Below are 18,651 nucleotides of genomic sequence, written 5' to 3'. Positions count from 1 at the left end.
AGGGCCCCGCTGCCCGCCGCCCCGGGGCCGCCTCGGAGCCGCCGGCCGGCCGTGCGCTCGGGTCGCGGCCCACGCGGACGCTGTGAGACTGGGGGCCCCACCCGCCCGACCCCGCCACGTCCCGACCCTTGCCCCAGCCCGGAGCCCTTCGCTGGCCGGCACCGCGGCGCTCACCTCGTCCCGGAAACCCGCCGTTTCCCGCGCTCGGACCAGATTCAAACCCGCCCGCCCGCGGTGGCGACGCGCTCCGCCGGGCGGCGCGTCATCACGCGCCGCTCTCGCGAGAGCCGAGAGCGCTTGGGCGGGGTCCGCCGAAGGGCGCGCTCCACGCCCCGCCCCGCGCCTCGGCCGAGTTGTGAGCCCCGGCCCCGCCCCATGGCCCGGCCACGCCCCAGAGCCCGGCCGCGCCTCGCCCGGTCACGCCCCCTCCCGGGCCACGCCCCATGGCCCGGCCACGCCTCTCCCACGTCCACGCAGGTCTGGCTCGTTTAGTGTGAAATCTAATTTGTTTTATCAGTGGTTTAAATAGCTAAAACGATGGCAATCTCAACGTAATTATAAAGATTGACTTTTTAAAACTGTCACATCACTATAAATATCCAGTGGAATCTGAATACTCCCTGGGCCCCCGGTCTTCTTGAACTGTTCGCGGCTGGTCTCCCACGTAATGCAATCCTCGCGTAAACCTGTGTTTGCTACGCAGTTTCTGAAGGTCGTGTCTCCAGCAGGATAGATTGCTTAAATATCTTGTGACCATAAGCTCTAGATTTTAACACTTTCACGTTTATTAGAGATACAAACATCAAAACCATATAAATAAATTGTAAATTTTGATAAATACTTATAAAATTAAAATTCTGTTGAAACACCTCAATGCTATGGTTAAGACTATTTTTTCAATCCATTCATTTCCAAGGATGAATATTCTATTCTGATTTTTCATATTTATAGATGTAAATACTGAGAAAATTTGTTCACATAAACAGAAATGAAAAGGAATGATAGTAATGTCGCTCAATTCTGTAAACATTTTTTAGTTAAATGCCAAAAATCACATACGGATATATCATCAATTCTTTTTTTTTTTTTTTTTACGTTTTATATCCATGTATTTTTAAAAAATCCGTCCATGCAAAAGGAGGCACGTGTCAGTTTCCTATAGAGGGACCGTTCTCATGGAGGTACTGTAAGTCTAGGGGGGGTCCACGTCCTTTGTTGCCCTTTAACAGATTCTGTGGTCCTCTTCAGGTTCAGGAAGCTCATCCAGTGGTATCGCAACATCCTGAGACAGCCGCTTGTCTTCTTGTCAACCATCGTCAATCAGATCCAAGATCCTTCCATCTCTCGGTGCCTCACTGTCCACTCCTCTGCAGCTTTGATCTTGTCCCGTGCACGGACCCAGCACTCCACCCCATCTATTCTTTTCATTTAATTTGTATCCGCTAATAACTTGATTGAGCTTTCCTTCAATTTTTGTAGAAAGCACAAACTTGGAAACCACCTGAATTTCAAAAAGATTTTTTTATCCAGTCACTTGGAATCATTCACTTTCTCAGTTCCTAGGCAGTTTACCAAAAACCTTTGCCCAGATACACTGAATTACTATTAATTACGGTATATTGTTTACTCTTTCATTTAAGGCACTTTTGTGAACACCATTTTTTTAATAAAAAAATAAAAAGTTTTGGGCCCTTGGGTGGCTCGGTGGGTTAAGCGTCTGCCTTCTGCCCAGGTCATGACCCAGGGTCCTGGAATCGAGTCCCACCCTGCTTTTCCCTCTCCTCCCTGTTTGTGCTCTCTCTCTCTGTCAAATAAATAAATAAAATCTTTAAAAAATTTTATTTAATAATAAAAGCTTTTATCTCTTGATTTACATAAGCTTTTCCCACACCTTGGAGTACTATAGATTCTACTGAATTTATGGAAAACGTCTTCTCAACAATCCACATGGCAAATCCAGGCCTCACTGTCAAACCAATCAGCCAAATCAGAATTAACTGTCTGGAAGTCTGGAAGAGTGTTTATGAACTACGGAGAACTAATGCACACCTCTCCTGAGATCTGGGCCCGTGGGCCCCCCAGATCACCAGGGGAACAGAGGCCTCCTCCTCCTCCTGTGCTGGAGTCAGGATCTGGAAAAAGACGGTCCCCGAGGAGTCCAGCATGAACCAACTCACCAGGCTATGGGCCCATCTCATCACAAGCCGGCTTTCTTCATGGGGGGGAGGGGAGCCCCAGAAACCCGCACCCCTGTCTGTCTTGACATGTGCCCTGTTCTCGCAGTCACCACACACCCCTCACCTCCCATACTCTAGACCCCACCAGGCTCTGCCACATCCCTCATCCTTCCCCTCTCCCGCTCACCCTGATGTCCGAAAACCCTCCCACGGTGCGCTGGAAACTTCAGGCCCGTCAGCCCCACCTGCTGTCAACGCAGCAGGCGTCCCTGCGTGAGGACATGGCCCCTGCAGCTACGGACCTTCGTGCTTGGAATGTCCAGAGTGGATCCTGCCTCTGACTGCACCCAGGCCGGCTGGAAGTGTCTGCGAGGCGGAGTGGTCGCTGCCCTCACGAGCCAGTGCTGACTAGTGGAAATACCACGTGAGCCACGTACATAACTGTGGACCTCTAGTTGCCACACTAGAAAGAATAAACACGGTGAAGTGCATTTTAATCAAGTGCTTTATTAAACCCAATAAATAAAAAATATTACCACCGCACCAAGCAATATAAAATTATAGCCTTTGGGGGGTGGGGTACGGGTCTGTTAGGAAGTTTGTGGCAGCAACGCGAGCAGAGGGAGCCCCGTGACAGCATGGGAAAGTTCCAGGTTCCCACCTCCCCATTTCACCCTGAGGTGCCAACCCCTCTGCCCACTCCTCCCATTGCATGGCACCACTCCCCTCGGCCCCGTCGCTCTAGACTCGGTCCTGAGTCCTGCCTCCCACCCTGGGCCCCTCCCCCAGCTCACCGCACACACATCCAGAACTGAAATCCAGCTGCCCCTCCCGTCCACTGGACCCTTATCCCCGTCCTCACTCTGTCCCCGCAGCACCCCATTACATTGCTGGTGCCTCCTGACAAAACAGGGTGGGTTCTGGACCCACACCGTCTGGGCAGCAGCTCTGCCACTCGCTGGCCATCTGAATGACGTGGGACAGGCCACGCAGTGCCTCCGCCATCAGCTTCCTCTTACGTGCAGTGCGGACAGGAACAGTCTGACACGCCGGAGGCCAGCCCCTCAAGGCACGAACGTGCCTTTCCTCAAGAATGAATCCCAGGCCTCCTCAAAACCCCTTATAACTGCAGTCTGTCTTCAACCTTGTCCTGTGATGCAGGCTCTGAGCACTTCCCTCCATTAGCCCTGTCTGTGCCCCGGTGTCGACACTGCGTCCTACTCAGCCCTACAGCCTCGGGGTAAGTCTGGCACATTTTACTTACTTATTTATTTGTTTGTTTGTTTATTGATTGATTGATAAAGTAAGCTCTATGTCCAACATGGGGCTTGAACTCACAAACCTGACTAAGAGTCTCAGGCTCTGCTTGAGCCAGCCAGGCTCCCCCTGGCACATTTTCGATGCTTGAAGAAAATGTTTTCTGAATAAATGAATGAATGAGGTTTGAGGTGATCTCTCTTCTTAGAACCTTACCATGCGGTAATGAGAAAAGGTTGATAGAATTAAAATTGGACCCCGTGGCAAAGCAATATAAACTAAGGCTGAAGCTGTTTGGGATAGAACATAGAGGCTAAAATAATATCTTTGATAAAGGACCAGCTGTAAAACTCAGGTTTTTAAAAAATTTATTTTGGGGCACCTGGGTGGCTCAGTCGTTAAGCGTCTGCCTTCGGCTTAGGTCATGGTCCCAGGGTCCTGGGATCGAGCCCCGCATCGGGCTCCCTGCCCGGCGGGAAGCCTGCTTCTCCCTCTCCCACTCTCCCTGCTTGTGTTCCCTCTCTCGCTGTGTCTCTCTCTGTCAAATAAATAAATACATAAAATCTTTAAAAAATAATAAATAAAAATAAAAATTTATTTTGTATTGAGAAATAACACAAATCGCATTGTTCAAATTCAAAGGAAACCACTGTTACCACTTTCCTGACTATCCTTCCAGAAATATTCTCTGCCTAATAAGAAAACACAAAATTTATCATTTCATCATAATATTTACAACTGCCAAAATAAGCTAAAGAAGAGGCAGTCACTGGCTAGGAACTTTAACATGGTGCTGAGGACAAGGAGCAATTCGCCGACGTTCTGGGCCAAACCAACAGGGTGGAGCGGAGCCCAGGGCTGGCGGTCAGCGTGAACCAGGACGCCACCCAGCACCTGAGTCACTGATTCCAAGAAAGAGGGAGGGGTCATGACTAATCAAGAGGCAGCTGCAGAAACTTTCCTTCCTTTTTGCGGGTTTATATTGTAGCGTCTCTAAAAGTAAAAGTGGAACTTGGGAAATGTGGATGTGGATGCATTTGAACAACAATTAAAGAAAAAGCAGAAGTAATTGGAAACTCAAGGCTTACCCTTATCCTCTACCCCTTGGGAACCGGGCCAACAAGCCCCTCAGGACACCTGCCGCACCCACACTGAGTGAGCCCTTAGGGAAGCACTGGGGTAGAGGGGAGAAGCCTGGAGGGCTCCTGCGGGTGCACTGTGCTTTGTCTGCCCACGCCTCAGGTGCTGTGTCCACCACTGAAATCTCCTGGGTACACATATGGAAGAAAGTGGGAATCCCTACCTCACACCATTCACAAAAATTAACTCAAAGTGGATCAGAGACCACCATTAAAGCTGAAACCATAAAATGTCTATAAATGTCTTCCCTCTTCCTTCTCCTTTTCAATAATGTCCCTGGAACGATCTGTTCTTTGGGAGAACCTGACCTTTGCCAAACCTTTGCTTGCAAGCCCTCGGTGCTCTCTCCTTGCTTTAGGATAAATAACAGGGTGCCCAGCCCTGTCCACCTCCTCAGCCTCGGCTCTGCCCCTTCTGACTTGCCCAAAGCTCCGTCATTCTGTGCCTTCACCCCACCTACCTGAACCCTCCCCTCCTGCCTCACTTCATACACTTCACATGCCCCCCACAGCTCAGCTGCAGGGTAACTAGATGCTGGACCCCCAGACGCAGAGCTCCCACCCACCCCCTCCCAGGGTGCCCTGGAACCCGTCAAGCACTTTGGTCAGAGTTCCTGATGATCGATGAGTTTGTGGTATTGTTTGATTGTTGTGTATCTCCTCCCAGGGCTGAGGCCCACACAAGTGTTCTCCACAGCACATAGGCACTCACTGAATGCACCGAAGAATGAGTGTCCACTGGGCTTGGCAGTGACCCTAGTGAGAGTCCCTCATGGAGCCGAAGGAGGAAACAGACACACCGAGTCGAGTTCCAGGAGGAAAGGCATTGTCGTGAGCACTGCTCACCCTTCTGAGCCTCCCCAGGATGTCATCTACACTTGGCTAAAGCTACCTGCAGCTTCTATTAAATATGTGGCCCCTGACCCCTTGGTCAGGAGGAGTCGATGCCTTTTCAAATGTCCTGTTTACATAAAAGGTTGCCTTTCATAACCTTTCTAGGAACACAAATTTTTAGAGCACTTATATGTGGCTCAGAGATTAATCTTGTTTGCTCCAAATAAATGCTAGCTTGTTAAATCACTTGATATCATATATTCTGTCCTATATTCTTCTGAAAAATTTCCTGTAAGTCCATTTATGAGCTACAAAAGAAACTATAATCTTACTGGCTGTTACTGAATAATTAAATTCAAAGGATGGTCCAAATATTTCTGTGATAGTAGGACAGTTTTGTAAAATAATAACTGAAGTAATGGGCCGTCAGTGCATTTCATCTTAATAAGAATGATTTATTTATTTATTTTAAAGATTTATTTATTCATTATTTTAGAGAGAGAGAGCGAGCACTCGTGGGGGGGGAGGGACAGAGGGAGAGAAGAATCTCCAGCAGATTCTGCCCCCCACCCCCATCCCGAGCGCAGAGCCCGACTCGGGGCACAATCTCACGACCCTGAGATTGTAACTTGAGCCGAAACCAAGAGTCAGATGCTTAAGTGACTGAGCCACCCAGGTCCCCTTAATCAGAATGATTTAAATGTAATTATTTTATTGTATTTAGATTCAGTTGTGCTGGTTTAGAAATAACCTCTGTGATTTCATCATCCTGCATCCAGCATCTATAAAACGTGCTGGTGGGATTTGCCTGTATTCTTGCCAAGTTGGCTCGATAACCAGCCCTGAGACCTTGGGCAAATCATTGCCTTCGAGAGCATGGTTCTTCTCCTGGGACATGAGAGGTAGAGCTAAGATGGCTCTAAAATTGTGTAAGACGCGCAGAAATGGATGAAATGGTGCGACATCAAACCTTTAAAAGCCTCTTTCAAGTGTGTGGTGGTGTTTGCAGAGCTGCCTGGTGGGACTGAGGCCCTGGAGGCGAGACAAGGCATCACCCGCTGCCAAGAACTTGCCAGGTGACCCCTAGCAGATTCCCGTGACATTGTTCCTTTCTCACATGCGGACACACACAGAAAGGCCAATTTTAGTTATGGGGTGTAGGGAATGCATGCTTCCACTCACTTCCTCTGCTCCAAACAGCTACAAAAGATGAGATTGAACAGAGAAAACGAAAAATGCATGGCTGTGCCCCCATGGAGCATACATGGAACAGGAATGCAAAACAAGGATCCTGAGGTCATAGGTTTGTAGGCAGCGGACAGGCAGGTGAGTCCAGAGTACAAAAGGGCTGTGTGTGCGCCACCCAGAACAGAAAACTGGTCTGGGCTCACTGCTCGCAGCCAAAGGTCAGGTGGACTGTGTGCCCAGGAAAGGAAGCTGAAAAGCTCATGAACCTGGTGCCTGTGGCACAGTTCATAGGGAGCCACGGGCCAAGATGTAAGCTCAGGACCAGCAAGTGCGTCAAGTCCTCTCTCACTTGGATGTAGGGGCTGTTGTCTCAAAATCTCAAATATCACCAAGGAGTGGGGTCTCAGATGTCCTTTAAGACCTGCTCTGGGCTCCTTGGTGGCTCAGTTGGTTAACCGCCAACTCTTGATCTCAGCTTGGATCTTGATCTCAGGGTCATGAGTTCAGGCCCCGCACTGGGCTCCACTCTGGGCGTGGAGCCACATTTTAAAAAAAAAGAAGACCTGCTCTGGAGGACCAGGAGCTAGGAGGACAAAGACTGGGAAGGGAGTAGGATGAGCTCAATTTCCCCCAAAAGAATCAATATTCTGCAGACCATATTCTCTGACCTCAGTGCATTTAAATTAGTAACCAACATCGAAATGGGAGGGGACAACATTCTTTGACGCTTAAAAATGTTCTGAGTAACTCATGGAATAAAGAGTAAGTCCCAGTGGAAATCTGAACCTACTTAGATCTAAATGGCAGTCAAAGTACTAACCCAAACTTGCAAGGTGAAGCTAATGCAGGGTGTAGGGTAAAATGTGTAGCCATGAATAAATTTAATTTCTCTTAAAGATTTTATTTATTTGAGAGAGAGACCACGAGAGAGAGAGACACAGGAATTTACCGCTCTTCTCAAAAATCAGAAGACACCAGCCATTCATACCATGCTTCCTGTCCCCCTGATTCAGCTTCCCTGATACAAATAAGAAAGAAGACCACTAGGCTACCAGTCTGCTGAAAAAGCCAAGTAACTTTTGTGCATTTACCTTGTCAAAACCCCGCAGTCTGTGAGCAACGTTGAACTCCTTCCTTTATTTTTTTTTAAAGATTTTTTATTTATTTATTTGAGAGGGAGAGAGAGAACACAAGCAGGGGGAGCAGCGGAGGGAGAGGGAGAAGCAGGCTCCCTACTGAGCAGGTAGCTCAACATGGGACTTGATCCCAGGACCCCGGGATCATGACCTGAGCCAAAGGCAGACACTTAACCCACTGAGCCCCCCAGGTGCCCCTCATTGCTCCTTTAGCCTTGCATTTTCCAGCCTGCAAGTCAAAAGCCTTGCAATGAACGCTTCTTCCTGCTTGTTTTATTCAGTACGCAGAGTTGGGTTTTTGTCAGGGCATTCACGCATTAGGAGTGGTGTGCTAGATACTTTCACCACACTGTCTCTGGGCAAGATTGTGGAAGAACTGTCCCATAAAAAAATGACCCAAGAAACTTCTGGTATTATGTTCTATTTATGTGTAAAGCTTGGGCTCTCAACTGAGAGCCGAAGCAGCAAAACCTTGGACAAGTAAAAGGGAAACTTGGCCAAGACAGAGAGGTGACCTGATATTAAATATTAGTAAGAAAGGGAAAAGAGAATTCAACGAGAGAACCAAGTCTCTATCAAATGGAGATGAGGTTACACATGGAACAGGGAGCTGCAGTTTCAGAATTTTTTTTTAAGTGAGAAAACTGCCACAATTAGCTCTGCCTTTCATTATGGAGACAAACCCAACTTCTGCAGGTCGAGGCAGTGAAGTGATCCAAAACACGAGAGGATTGACCTTCCCCATTTTATCCAGTTGGGTATTGGTTCTAGGAAAGTGTGTGTTGTGTGTGTTGTCCTCACAAGGCTGGAAACTGAGGCCAGCCCGTGGTTTGCCCCCAGCAAGTGTGGCCCCGACCCTGTCGTCATGTTGGAGGAAAACGTGGGCTGGGAGGGCGACGGCGTAACCTGGCTGGTCTGCGGTGTCTTCACACACCGTCATTTAACGCAGAACGAGGCAGGCTTTGGGGAATGTGCGCCCGGGTGCTGGTTCCCTCCGGGAAGAGTCCTGGAAGGAGGGAGGGTGGCTCTTTGGACCTAGAAGCCCCTCCCTCCGTCCTGCAGGCCTGGACCCTCGGGCAGCAGGTGCTGGGCGCCCGTGTGGCAGGAAGCTCCCAGCTGACCACGTGTGTGTGATTGTCGGTCCCCAAGCTTCACCAAACCATCGTAGAAGACATCGGGCATCCCTCACAAACACAACACGGGGCAAGAAGCCAGACACAGACACGCCCGCACGGAGTGTGCCCGCTTGTGTGCGCTCGGGGTCTGCGGAAGCCGGGCCGTGGGCCGGGCGTCGGGTGGGAGCTCCGCGTGGGGCTGGCACGGGGGGAGGCCGCTGCGGGGCGACATTCTGGGCGGGAGAGCCAGGGTCTGTCCGCATTTCTGTATATTTTAGGCCACAACGAGCAGAAGTAACCACAAACTCCCTGTACTGGGGACACTGCAGCAGGCGGCGCCCTCTCGCGAGGCCGGGGGGAGCCTGCTGGACGCCGCCCTCGGAGGAAGGCCTGACAGGCACAGGCCTGCGGGCGGCCGCGGCCAAGCGGCGGGGAAGGTGTTGGACAGACGAGGGGCAGCACGCCGGAGACAGGAGGGCCGGGCGGAGCGGGGCCCGTGGCAGCGGGGTGGCCGGAGGAGGGTGCCACGGCGTGGCGGGCGCAGAAGCAGCACGAGGCTGTGGCAGGCCCGAACGGGGGGCGAGGAACGGAGGGGGCGCCCCGTCCTGGCTCGAAGGGGAGTAAGCCACGGGCAGCAGCCCGCGCTGGCCCGCACACTCGGCCGGTCTTGTCTCCTGCTTTCCTCGCGACCAAGCAGACGAGCCCTAAGCCTGCCCCTGCTCGCGGTCGGGAAGTGGGAGGCACAGAGACGGTCTGCGGCTTGCTCTAGGACACACAGGCCCAGCAGTGGGGGCTGAACACGCGCGGTCTGACTCGGAGCCACGCTCTCAAGCCCGGGGCCACGCTCCTTCCCGGACTCCAGTCCTCCAAGTACAAAGAGAGCCATAAAACCGTGAGCAATCGTGAACAAACGTACGCAAACACAAAAAGGCCACATCAACTCCTTCAGCGTTTCTTGGAGGGCAGGTGGGCTAAGGACAATTTTTTTTTTTTTAATCTGGGAATGGCTGTTTCACCATCATTTCTGAAGGGCTGTTTTGTTGGACACAGGACGTTTGGCTGAGTCTTTCTTCCAGCATCTGAATCTGTCACCCCCCGCGTTGGCCTCCGCGGCTTCGGGTGAGAGGCTGCAGCTGTCTCATGGAGGAGTCCAGAGTGAGACGGTCTCTTTTGCTGCTTTCAGACTGTCCTTGACTTCCACCGGCTCGACCACGCCGTGCCCAGGGCAGACTCTCTATGTGGAGCCTACCTGGCATGCGCTGGGCGGGCATCCTGTGCCCTGTCCTTTCTGGCCCTGGCCCCACCTCCCTCTGGGACTCGGCTGTGTGAGTGTGGTGGCCACGCTCTGTTCCTCAGAGATTTCACTGATCTCTTCTGTCAGCTCACATTCGTTGAACTCCTTTAGTAAATTTTGTATTTCACTTGTAAACTCCAGAATCTCTATTTCATCCTTTTAATTATTTCTCTCTTTACTGATACTCTTTATTATTCTCCTACTTGCCTTGAATTCTCCATTTCTTTGAACGTATTTACAACAGCTGATTCAAGCTGTCCACGTATGCCCGACATCTGGGTTTCCTTAGGGACACTTTCCACCTACTGCTTTCCCCCAATACAGCCCACCCTTTACTGCTGCTTTGCACGTCTTACGGCTTTTTGTTGAAAACTGGACATTTAAAATAGCAGTATGGCAACTCTGTAAGTAAGATTCCCTCCCTCTTGACTTTGTTGTTTCTGGTTTAGCAACTTTCTTGGGCTAATTCTCTACAAGCTGCCTTCTTGGTCACGTGCTCCCTCTGAAGTCTCTGCTCAGCTGGCTGTTTTGGTCAGCTAAGGATCGGACAGATTTCCTTGAATGCGGACGACCAGCGGTGAGTGCTCAGGACCTGGCCTGCTCCAGCCACGCACGGCTCCGCAGGTGCACCCACCCTCCTAGAGCTCCGGGAACGCCAGCATTCTTCAAAGCCCTCAATGGGCATCTCATCTGACTTCCCTTCACATTGTTGCGGTCAGCCTCGTTTGCCCTAACTGGTATCACTGCCCCAAGCAGCCGCCATGTTGCGGAACTGCCACTGATGGTTTTTGATACGGTTTTCCCAGGAGCCAGACCGGTCACACAGTGACAGTTCCCAGATGATGGGGCCTCTGGGGGAGCCCTAAAACCGGTCTGCATGCTCTCCTGCTGTCACTGCTATCATAGTCCCAAGGCTACTGCATGACTTTTCCGCATTATAATTTCCTTTTTCTTTTTCCTAATCTCTACACCCAATGTGGAGCTTGAACTCACAACCCCCAGATCAGGAGTCGCACGTTCTACCGACTGAGCCAGCCAGGTGCCCCCCCCATTATGTTTTCTAATAGCTAGTAATAGTGTATGAGACAAAGAGAGATTTTTACATTTAATAACTGGGCCCTTATTAAACACTTAAGTTTTCAGATTAGTTTCTTAGTTTTTTTAAGATTTTGAGAAAGCGAGAGAGCGAGCGAGCAAGCACACAAGTAGGCAGAGCGGCAGGCGGAGGGAGAGGGAGAAGCAGGCTCCCCACTGAGCAGGGAGCCCGACGCGAGGCTCCATCCCAGGACCCCGGGATCATGACCCGAGCCGAAGGCAGCCGCCTAACCAACTGAGCCACCCAGGTGCCCCACTTTCTTAGATTTTACAGGTAGACAATCTCATATTTTGAAAATGAGTTCTCCCATACAAAATTGATCTTTTTTTCATATCGTATTGCCCAGGATTTCCAGAATAACATCAAATAAAGGCAGACTTCTGGCTCTTTTCCACGTTTGTGCTCAATTTTTTCTTTCTCAGATAACAACATTGTTGGCTTTTTGTTGCAATAGTATTCTTTTTTATGTCCATCAGTACCTTCTCTTTAGACTTAATACTAAGAACTGTCAATAGGTGTCTCTTTCTTTAAATGGAAACTTGTTGAGACAAATTAACGTTAAGGTCTGCCAAACTATAGACATAATTCATCCAGCAGTTATTTGTTTACCGGGTGCCAAGAGTAGTGATAAGCCACTGGAACAAGATTTAAATAACACCCACATAATCTCTGCCCTTGGGAGCTTACAGTGCATCTGGGATGTGATTTTATATAAAGCAAAACCGTGATTATGTTAAGTATAGGAATGAAAGCAGCACGGTGCAGAGAGAGCTTGTACAAGGGAGAGTGCTGGTCAGGGACAGCCGAGGAAGTGCACTCTGCTGAGAAGCGAAGGGCAGTGGGAGTCAGCCAGGCCAGTGTCCGGGGAAGAGCAGTTGGGCACTGAGGCAGGAAGGAGGGCGGGGGCGTTTCCGGAACTGAGAGGAAGTATCATGGATGAGTGGCACTGCAGAGGGATTGGAAGGGTCTCACAGCTTGATACACTCTCGGGTTTTCTTCTAAGAGCATGGAGAGCAGTAAAGAGAGGTGTGTTTTCTTTTTTTTTTTTTAAAGATTTTATTTACTTATTTGACAGAGAGAGACACAGAGAGAGAGGGAACACAAGCAGGGGGAGTGGGAGAGGGAGAAGCAGGCTTCCCGCGGAGCAGGGAGCCCGATGCGGGGGTTGATGCGGGGTTCGATCCCAGCACCCTGGGATCATGACCTGAGCCGAAGGCAGACGCTTAACGACTGAGCCACCCAGGCGCCCCTAGAGGTGTGTTTTCAAAGATCCCTTTGGTTGTTGCATGGAGAATGCAGGGGGCGGAGGCCCAACGCTGGCGCCGGGAGCTGACAGACGGGAAGGGCAGTGGCTTGGACTCGGGAGGACAGCCAAGCGCATGTATCCTGGGGTGGAACTAAGGGACCTGGTACCTGCACGCGGGGAGAGAGGCACAGGGAGGCAGAGGTAGCGTCTAGGTGTCCATCTCCAACTCCTCGGCTGACGCGGACAGACACACCGTGAGGCCTTACAAGGAGCACTGGGTTGACGGGCCTCAGCCCGCGGCAGTCTGTGCTGCAGACAGAAACTGGGAGACCACGTGAGTCACTGGCATCAAGCAGAACGCAGAGTAAACATTAGAACAGGGACCGGAACTAGAACCCGTGTTCGTCCACGTTCACAGTCTGGTTGAAGACGGTAAAGGAGCCAGAAGGGCCGGGTTTGCAGGGGCCGTGGGCACCGGCAGGGCCCGGCCTAGTGCCTTCCCACCTGGTCCAGCCAGCCTCTCTCTGGGTCATCACTTCTCAGAACTCTACGTACAAAAGACCCTCAAAGACTATTTTTTTCTACTTGTGATTGTCTTTCATAAGAGCTGTTTTCACGACTCCAAGTCTAAAGCAGGCAGAGGAGAGTCAAATTAAGATGGGAACAAGAGAGGGGCACCTGGCTGGCTCAGTGGGTAGAGCATCTGACTCTTGATCTCAGGGTTGTAGATTTGAGCCCCACCTTGGGCATGAAGACTAAAAAGATGGGAACAAGAGGACTAGGATCAATGATCTCATGTTCTTTTGGAAATGAAAGAATTCACACACAGCATGGATAAATAATGTACTGTATCTCCTTTTCAAATCATTTGATCCCACACTAAAAACTTCATTTCAAAAGACAAAGGAAAAACAAATCACAAGTTAGCGAACATAAAAGTTTATTGAATAAATACATGCATTGTCATGTAAAATTAGTTGATCAAAAAGGACATTCTATCATAATAATTTAAAAAAACCCTCTGTTTTCCATTTGCAGTGGGTGACGACCAGAGTTTATACACGCTGGTCTACACTGAGCTTAGGTTCTTGGAGAAGGGCTGACCTCCTGATGAAGCGTATCTGCAAAATGAATTCTCCTAGTATAGAATATAAATTGAATACAGCTATGATCTGAAACTTGAAAACAATGCCGCCAAACTTCCATACTTTAAGGCACAGGATAGGCAACCCACATGTATAAACTAACAGAATTCAATTTCATTTAATTTTCCTCCCATTGGTTTGGCTTAATATAGAAAAGTTAACGTTCCCTTTTCCTGGATGAACCTATTATTGAACCAGTGATGAACATTTTGAGAACTCAAGTGTTCTCCATCACCAGGATCCTGGAGTCTGGCCTCGACAGTAATTCTCAACCCTCCCCACAGGGTAAAAGAGCTTCTCGTTGAACGCTCTTCTTGCCACAAAAGACAGGATCACATCGGGAAACGTTTTAGGTCTTTAGAATTGTCCCTTTCCTTTCTTTCTTTCCTCTTAAGCAGAATGAAGCCCGCTGCCAGAGGCCTCAGAACCTGCAGATGGGTCTGTCTCCAGGCTCCCCAGTCCCTGTATCACAAGGCACGTGTCATGCTGCTAACTGGCTTTCACTGTATTTATTTTGCCTCATTACTTAAATAAAGCATTCCATAAAGTAAATATGTACCTATTGGTGAGCACATGATTGCAAAACCCAAATGTTTAGGATGTTGGTAAAAAATTACTGGTATGATGCATTTCAGTGAGTGGTTCTCTTTTTATAGATTATGCCAGAAGCCCTTCAACAGACTGAATTAAAAAAACAAATCTTTAATAAATCTAATACCATGGGCAGGCAACTAGATTTAATAAGTAGTGACCTGCCTTTATCATGCTAATAATACCACAGTTAAATTTTTTGTGTGCATATGTTTATGTGTGCATCAATATATTAATAAACTTCCTCCTGTACATTGGACATGGTTTATAGTGAAGTTCCATTAACCAGGAAACAGTGAGATTATACCGTCTTTACGGTTACATGAAATGTGTTGTGAACTACAGACTCCATTATAAACAAACCCATGGTTCCAAGTGTAAATGAAAACAAACATGAAATCTGCTGGAAGGCAGACGTGCGCAGGAATAACAATCAGCGTCCACCACAGGCACTTTGGTATTTTGGTCACACGAGCAGTCCGTGAGTCCACGAGACGACTTATGGTACGATCTCCAGAGTCAGTCGCAAAGCTCTATTCCCCCAGCATCTGCATACGTGATACAGAATGTTCTTACGGCTGAGAAGTCGTCCACGTCACACGCTTCTCAGACACGTGTGCAGCCGACACTGATGCAGAGCCTCACCCCCCAGAGGCCTGGGCCTCGAGGACCTAAAACATGCTGCAATAATCCAAAAAGAAAACAAGTATTCCAAAATAAAAACGGTATCACCATATCCCAGTACTGAGGTCAGTCATGGCGTAAAGTGAAGAGACTCAGGAAATGGTTATTTAAAGTCAACAGCCGCCGTGCTGGAACCCCCCGGCCCCAGCAGCGCGTGGCCTCGCGCACAGGGTCCGACGGATGATGTCGCACCGACGGATGAATGAACGAGCCATTGGTTTTTAAAACAACCTCCTACCTACTTACCAGATCTACCCCACAAACCTTATGGTGACCGTGTGAGCCTGTCTTCACAGGCTGGGAAAACACTGAAAATTAACAAAGCTCATGACCGATGGTTTCACAATAGCCTAAGTGCTAACACTGGAAGTTTGTATTATATTTTAGGAAGTATAACTGTGTATCTGTGTACTACTTCATGAATAAGTTATATCAAGCAATTAAAAATAAACTTAAGACATTTCATTTTACATAAGAAATTTCAAATTAGTGCACCATGATTTATGAATCATGACAATGCTCTTAGTATTTTGTATTACTCAGTTACACACTTTTCCTTATAAGCACTTCAACTAACTCTCAATAATACATCTTTATATTTATGAAACTGGTAATATTTTGAATACTTCTGTCATTCATGATGGGCAGAAGAATACTAATATTTAAACTTTCAGCCTTTTTTAAAAAAAGAAACACCATAAAATTGGTCACTGAGAACTTTACCCTGCAAAGACAAAATGATTATCTGTCGTAAGAATTTAATACATTTTAGAAGAAAAAAATATATTTCCTTAATCCATTTTCTTCAGAATTCAAACCAGCATGTAGAGATTATAAAAAATAGTCTATTTACATGGCATAGTGTACCTCAGTGTGTACAAAACAAGGCAACAGTAAAGCATATACACACATCTGCTTCCTACTGGATGTAACTGACATACACCTTTACGTGACACGGTAATTAACTGCTACCTTACCACACGCTATAATAACTGGTGAAATACTACAGAAAATTAAACATACAAAATCTAATGATAATATTGGCCAAATATGCCTAAAACGTCAACATGGTTTATAAAACTATGAAGATTTATATAACTAAATACACTGAAATTATAAAAACAGTATTGGTACATGTGCGGGATGGTGTGCTCTGAGCACACAGGGTGGGTGGGGACACTGGGGCGGGCTCCTCGCGCCCGGCATGGACTACGTCACCACGTGTGGTCTTGTGCCATCTTCCGTGAGGTCGTACCTAGGGGTGCACAGGGAGAGGGGGACAGACGTGAGGTCAGCTGGGGAGAGTGTTGTGAAGTAAACACACGGGGCTCGTCTGTGGTGGGACACTCACCACTGGGTCCAACCCTTGGCTAGTTCTTCAGACGCCAGACCAACCAACACCTGTTGGTGGAACAACATTTGTTACAGTGGGTGGAGCAGCCCCTGCTCACCGCCCCCAGTCCTCCCAGCCTTTCCAACCTCTTCCTGCCTCAGGACAGAACCCCCCCTCTGTTATCTTGAGGCTCCGTCAGTGTTTTGGGCCCTGATGACCCCCCATGAATGATACAGTGCATCACATCCAAGAGTCCACCCTGTATCCAGCAGTCTCAAAACTGAGTTTTTAAGAAGAATGGTGCAGGTAATTTACAGGGATATTGGCTCAAGTGCCATTCACAGCAGCACAGATGGGACGGATCACCGGTAACTGGATCCATAACTGAAAACTCCTCTTCCCCAACTTGGCCTCTTGTACATTTAATATTAAAGAATATATAATCTTATGTAAGAGTTACATGTGAATTTAGACAAAGACTAGAATAAATTCAGAGAAATAAAGCCACTAATTTGTTAGATGAATAATATGCCAACAATATGATTATGTAAAAACAATGAAAACTTAAAAATAATCTTCAAAAGGTACTCAGGTTTTAGACAACATGGTCTTTCATAGTCCACTATTTTATAAATAAGCATAATTACAGAGGAAGTTCACCCCTTTCCACTTATTTAAGTATGGTCTAAAAAAAAATGCACTTTGGGTAAGTGTTTGATGTTTATAAAATATAGGAACTGACCAAGGATATTCTTCAAACTTACTTTGCCAAGAAGCCCTTTGTCTTTGGACAGGAAGCCGCCGCTGTTCTTCACTGCTACGTCCAACGTCCTCCTCTGCACCTCTGGTAATGAGACGCTGAAATCAAAGCTGACGTGGAAAAAAGAGGACCTTCCTTAAACTTCCCCATAATTTTATAACTAAAAAATGACATTTCTGCTTATGAGACAGTTCCAAATGTTACGTTGATTTTTTATTACACAGTTCTGTTCAGTGTTTGGATCTGGCATTTCATGAAGACTCAAAAACTTTTTTTTCCCATTATTTTCCAAACATACGTGGTGACTCTTGCACCCTAAATACGGGAAAGGCCCTATTGCGTGTGGCTCCCTCACGCGTGGGGAGGGCTGCTGTATTTAGTTATAAGGACGGGGGACTGTACGTTTGTAGGACACAGCAGAGGGTCCAGACCAGTTCACTCATCCAGGCCTAAAGACTACAGAACGCTAAATAAAACGCCTGGGTGAACAAAGTGACACAGCCTCATGGAAGTGAACAGATCTGCAGTGCACTTTTTAATGGCGTAAGTCAGATGCCACAAACCAAAATGCCTCCAGGGCACCAAGTGGTGTCCTGGCCGGTGTCTGGCCATTGTGAGGCAGGGTCTCTGGTAAACCAGAGGACAGAGAGCCTGAGGCCCTGCAGGGACGTGACTGGAATGCAGCCGGCCTTTCCATGGAGCTGGAGCAGCTAGAAATCCAGACTTGCAGGTGGGGTCTCTGAATCCTTAAATGCTGGGGGCATTTACTGTCAAAACACACCCACACCAGGATTTGGTGCACAGCCGTCAGCTTATGACCTTGGTTTAGATAGAGTTGTTGGCATGAAGTTATGATAAAACGACCAGTCCCTTTAAAGATAAATGTAAACACAAGTGACAGATACTTTGACACCATCTGACTTAATATTATTTCCCAAAATGCTGGTGGATTTTTAGCTACAGAGACTATAATGTAAGGTACCCAGTTTGCACAGACTGAGGCTTATTTAAATATGGCCTGAGGCCCCCGGAGGCCCCCGAGACCCTCTCTAGAGATGAGCACATCAGACTGACAGCAGAAGCAGTAGGACCTTTATTAAGACAAACCATTAGAGAGATCTGCAAAAATGTTAAACAATAATGCCATTTATTTATATATTTTTTATTGTTTTGGAAACTAGTTGTTTTTCAGAAGAATATTTTAAGATGTTATAGGTTTATTACTGTTATTTAAAATAAAATGTAAAATTGAGCACTGGATGTTGTATGTAAGTGATGAACCACTGAATTCTACTCCTGAAACCAATATTACATTGTATGTTCACTAACTAGAATTTAAATAAAAATCTGAAGAAAAAATTTTAAATTCTCAGTTTTTACTTATAACTCAGAAAAATCAATAGATACAACCCCATAAAATAAAGTTCTTTAAGGTCCTCAATCATGAGTCTCTCTTCCACAATGTTCACAATTTGGACTTACTATGTTTAGCACTTCTAGATGAAGTTCAAAGTATTTATTTATTTATGCTGACAAGTCTGTGGGTGCTAATCTGGAGTTTTTCACTGATACTTCCCAACAGTGTTGGTTTGAATGCGTTAGTCATTCAAGAGTATTGATCAAGCCTTCCTTATTTGAGGATTCAATAGTCTGCCC

At 47.6% G+C, this 18,651-nt stretch overlaps 2 protein-coding genes and 1 pseudogene across 9 annotated transcripts in view; all 3 read right to left on the bottom strand.

Annotated features, from left to right (window-relative positions):
• Positions 1-262, bottom strand: part of NCAPG2 (non-SMC condensin II complex subunit G2) — a 63,553-nt gene extending 63,291 nt beyond the window's left edge. For both annotated transcript variants that reach the window (XM_032394388.1, XM_032394392.1), the window contains exon 1: positions 175-262. The gene's annotated coding sequence lies outside the window, so the exon portion shown is untranslated. The remainder of the gene's footprint in view (positions 1-174) is intronic.
• An 886-nt stretch (positions 263-1,148) lies between these two features.
• Positions 1,149-2,165, bottom strand: LOC116625626 (annotated as a pseudogene).
• A 13,123-nt stretch (positions 2,166-15,288) lies between these two features.
• The window catches only part of ESYT2 (extended synaptotagmin 2), an 81,278-nt gene continuing 77,915 nt past the window's right edge, over positions 15,289-18,651 (bottom strand). For 6 of the 7 annotated variants that reach the window (XM_032394405.1, XM_032394406.1, XM_032394407.1 and 3 more), the window contains 3 exons: positions 17,000-17,105; positions 16,254-16,303; positions 15,289-16,157 (listed from right to left, as the gene is read on the bottom strand). In XM_032394405.1, the coding sequence (XP_032250296.1) occupies positions 16,112-16,157; positions 16,254-16,303; positions 17,000-17,105 (202 nt within the window). In that variant the 3' untranslated portion in view covers positions 15,289-16,111. Of the gene's footprint in view, positions 16,158-16,253; positions 16,304-16,999; positions 17,106-18,651 lie in introns of those variants that run through there. The other variant, XM_032394410.1, reaches the window with a different exon arrangement.

Source organism: Phoca vitulina, unplaced genomic scaffold (assembly GCF_004348235.1).
Source record: "Phoca vitulina isolate PV1807 unplaced genomic scaffold, GSC_HSeal_1.0 scaffold80, whole genome shotgun sequence".
Taxonomy (NCBI): Eukaryota; Metazoa; Chordata; class Mammalia; order Carnivora; family Phocidae; genus Phoca; species Phoca vitulina.
Note: the sequence above shows the minus strand (reverse complement) of the source record. Positions and strands in the feature narration are given on the sequence as shown.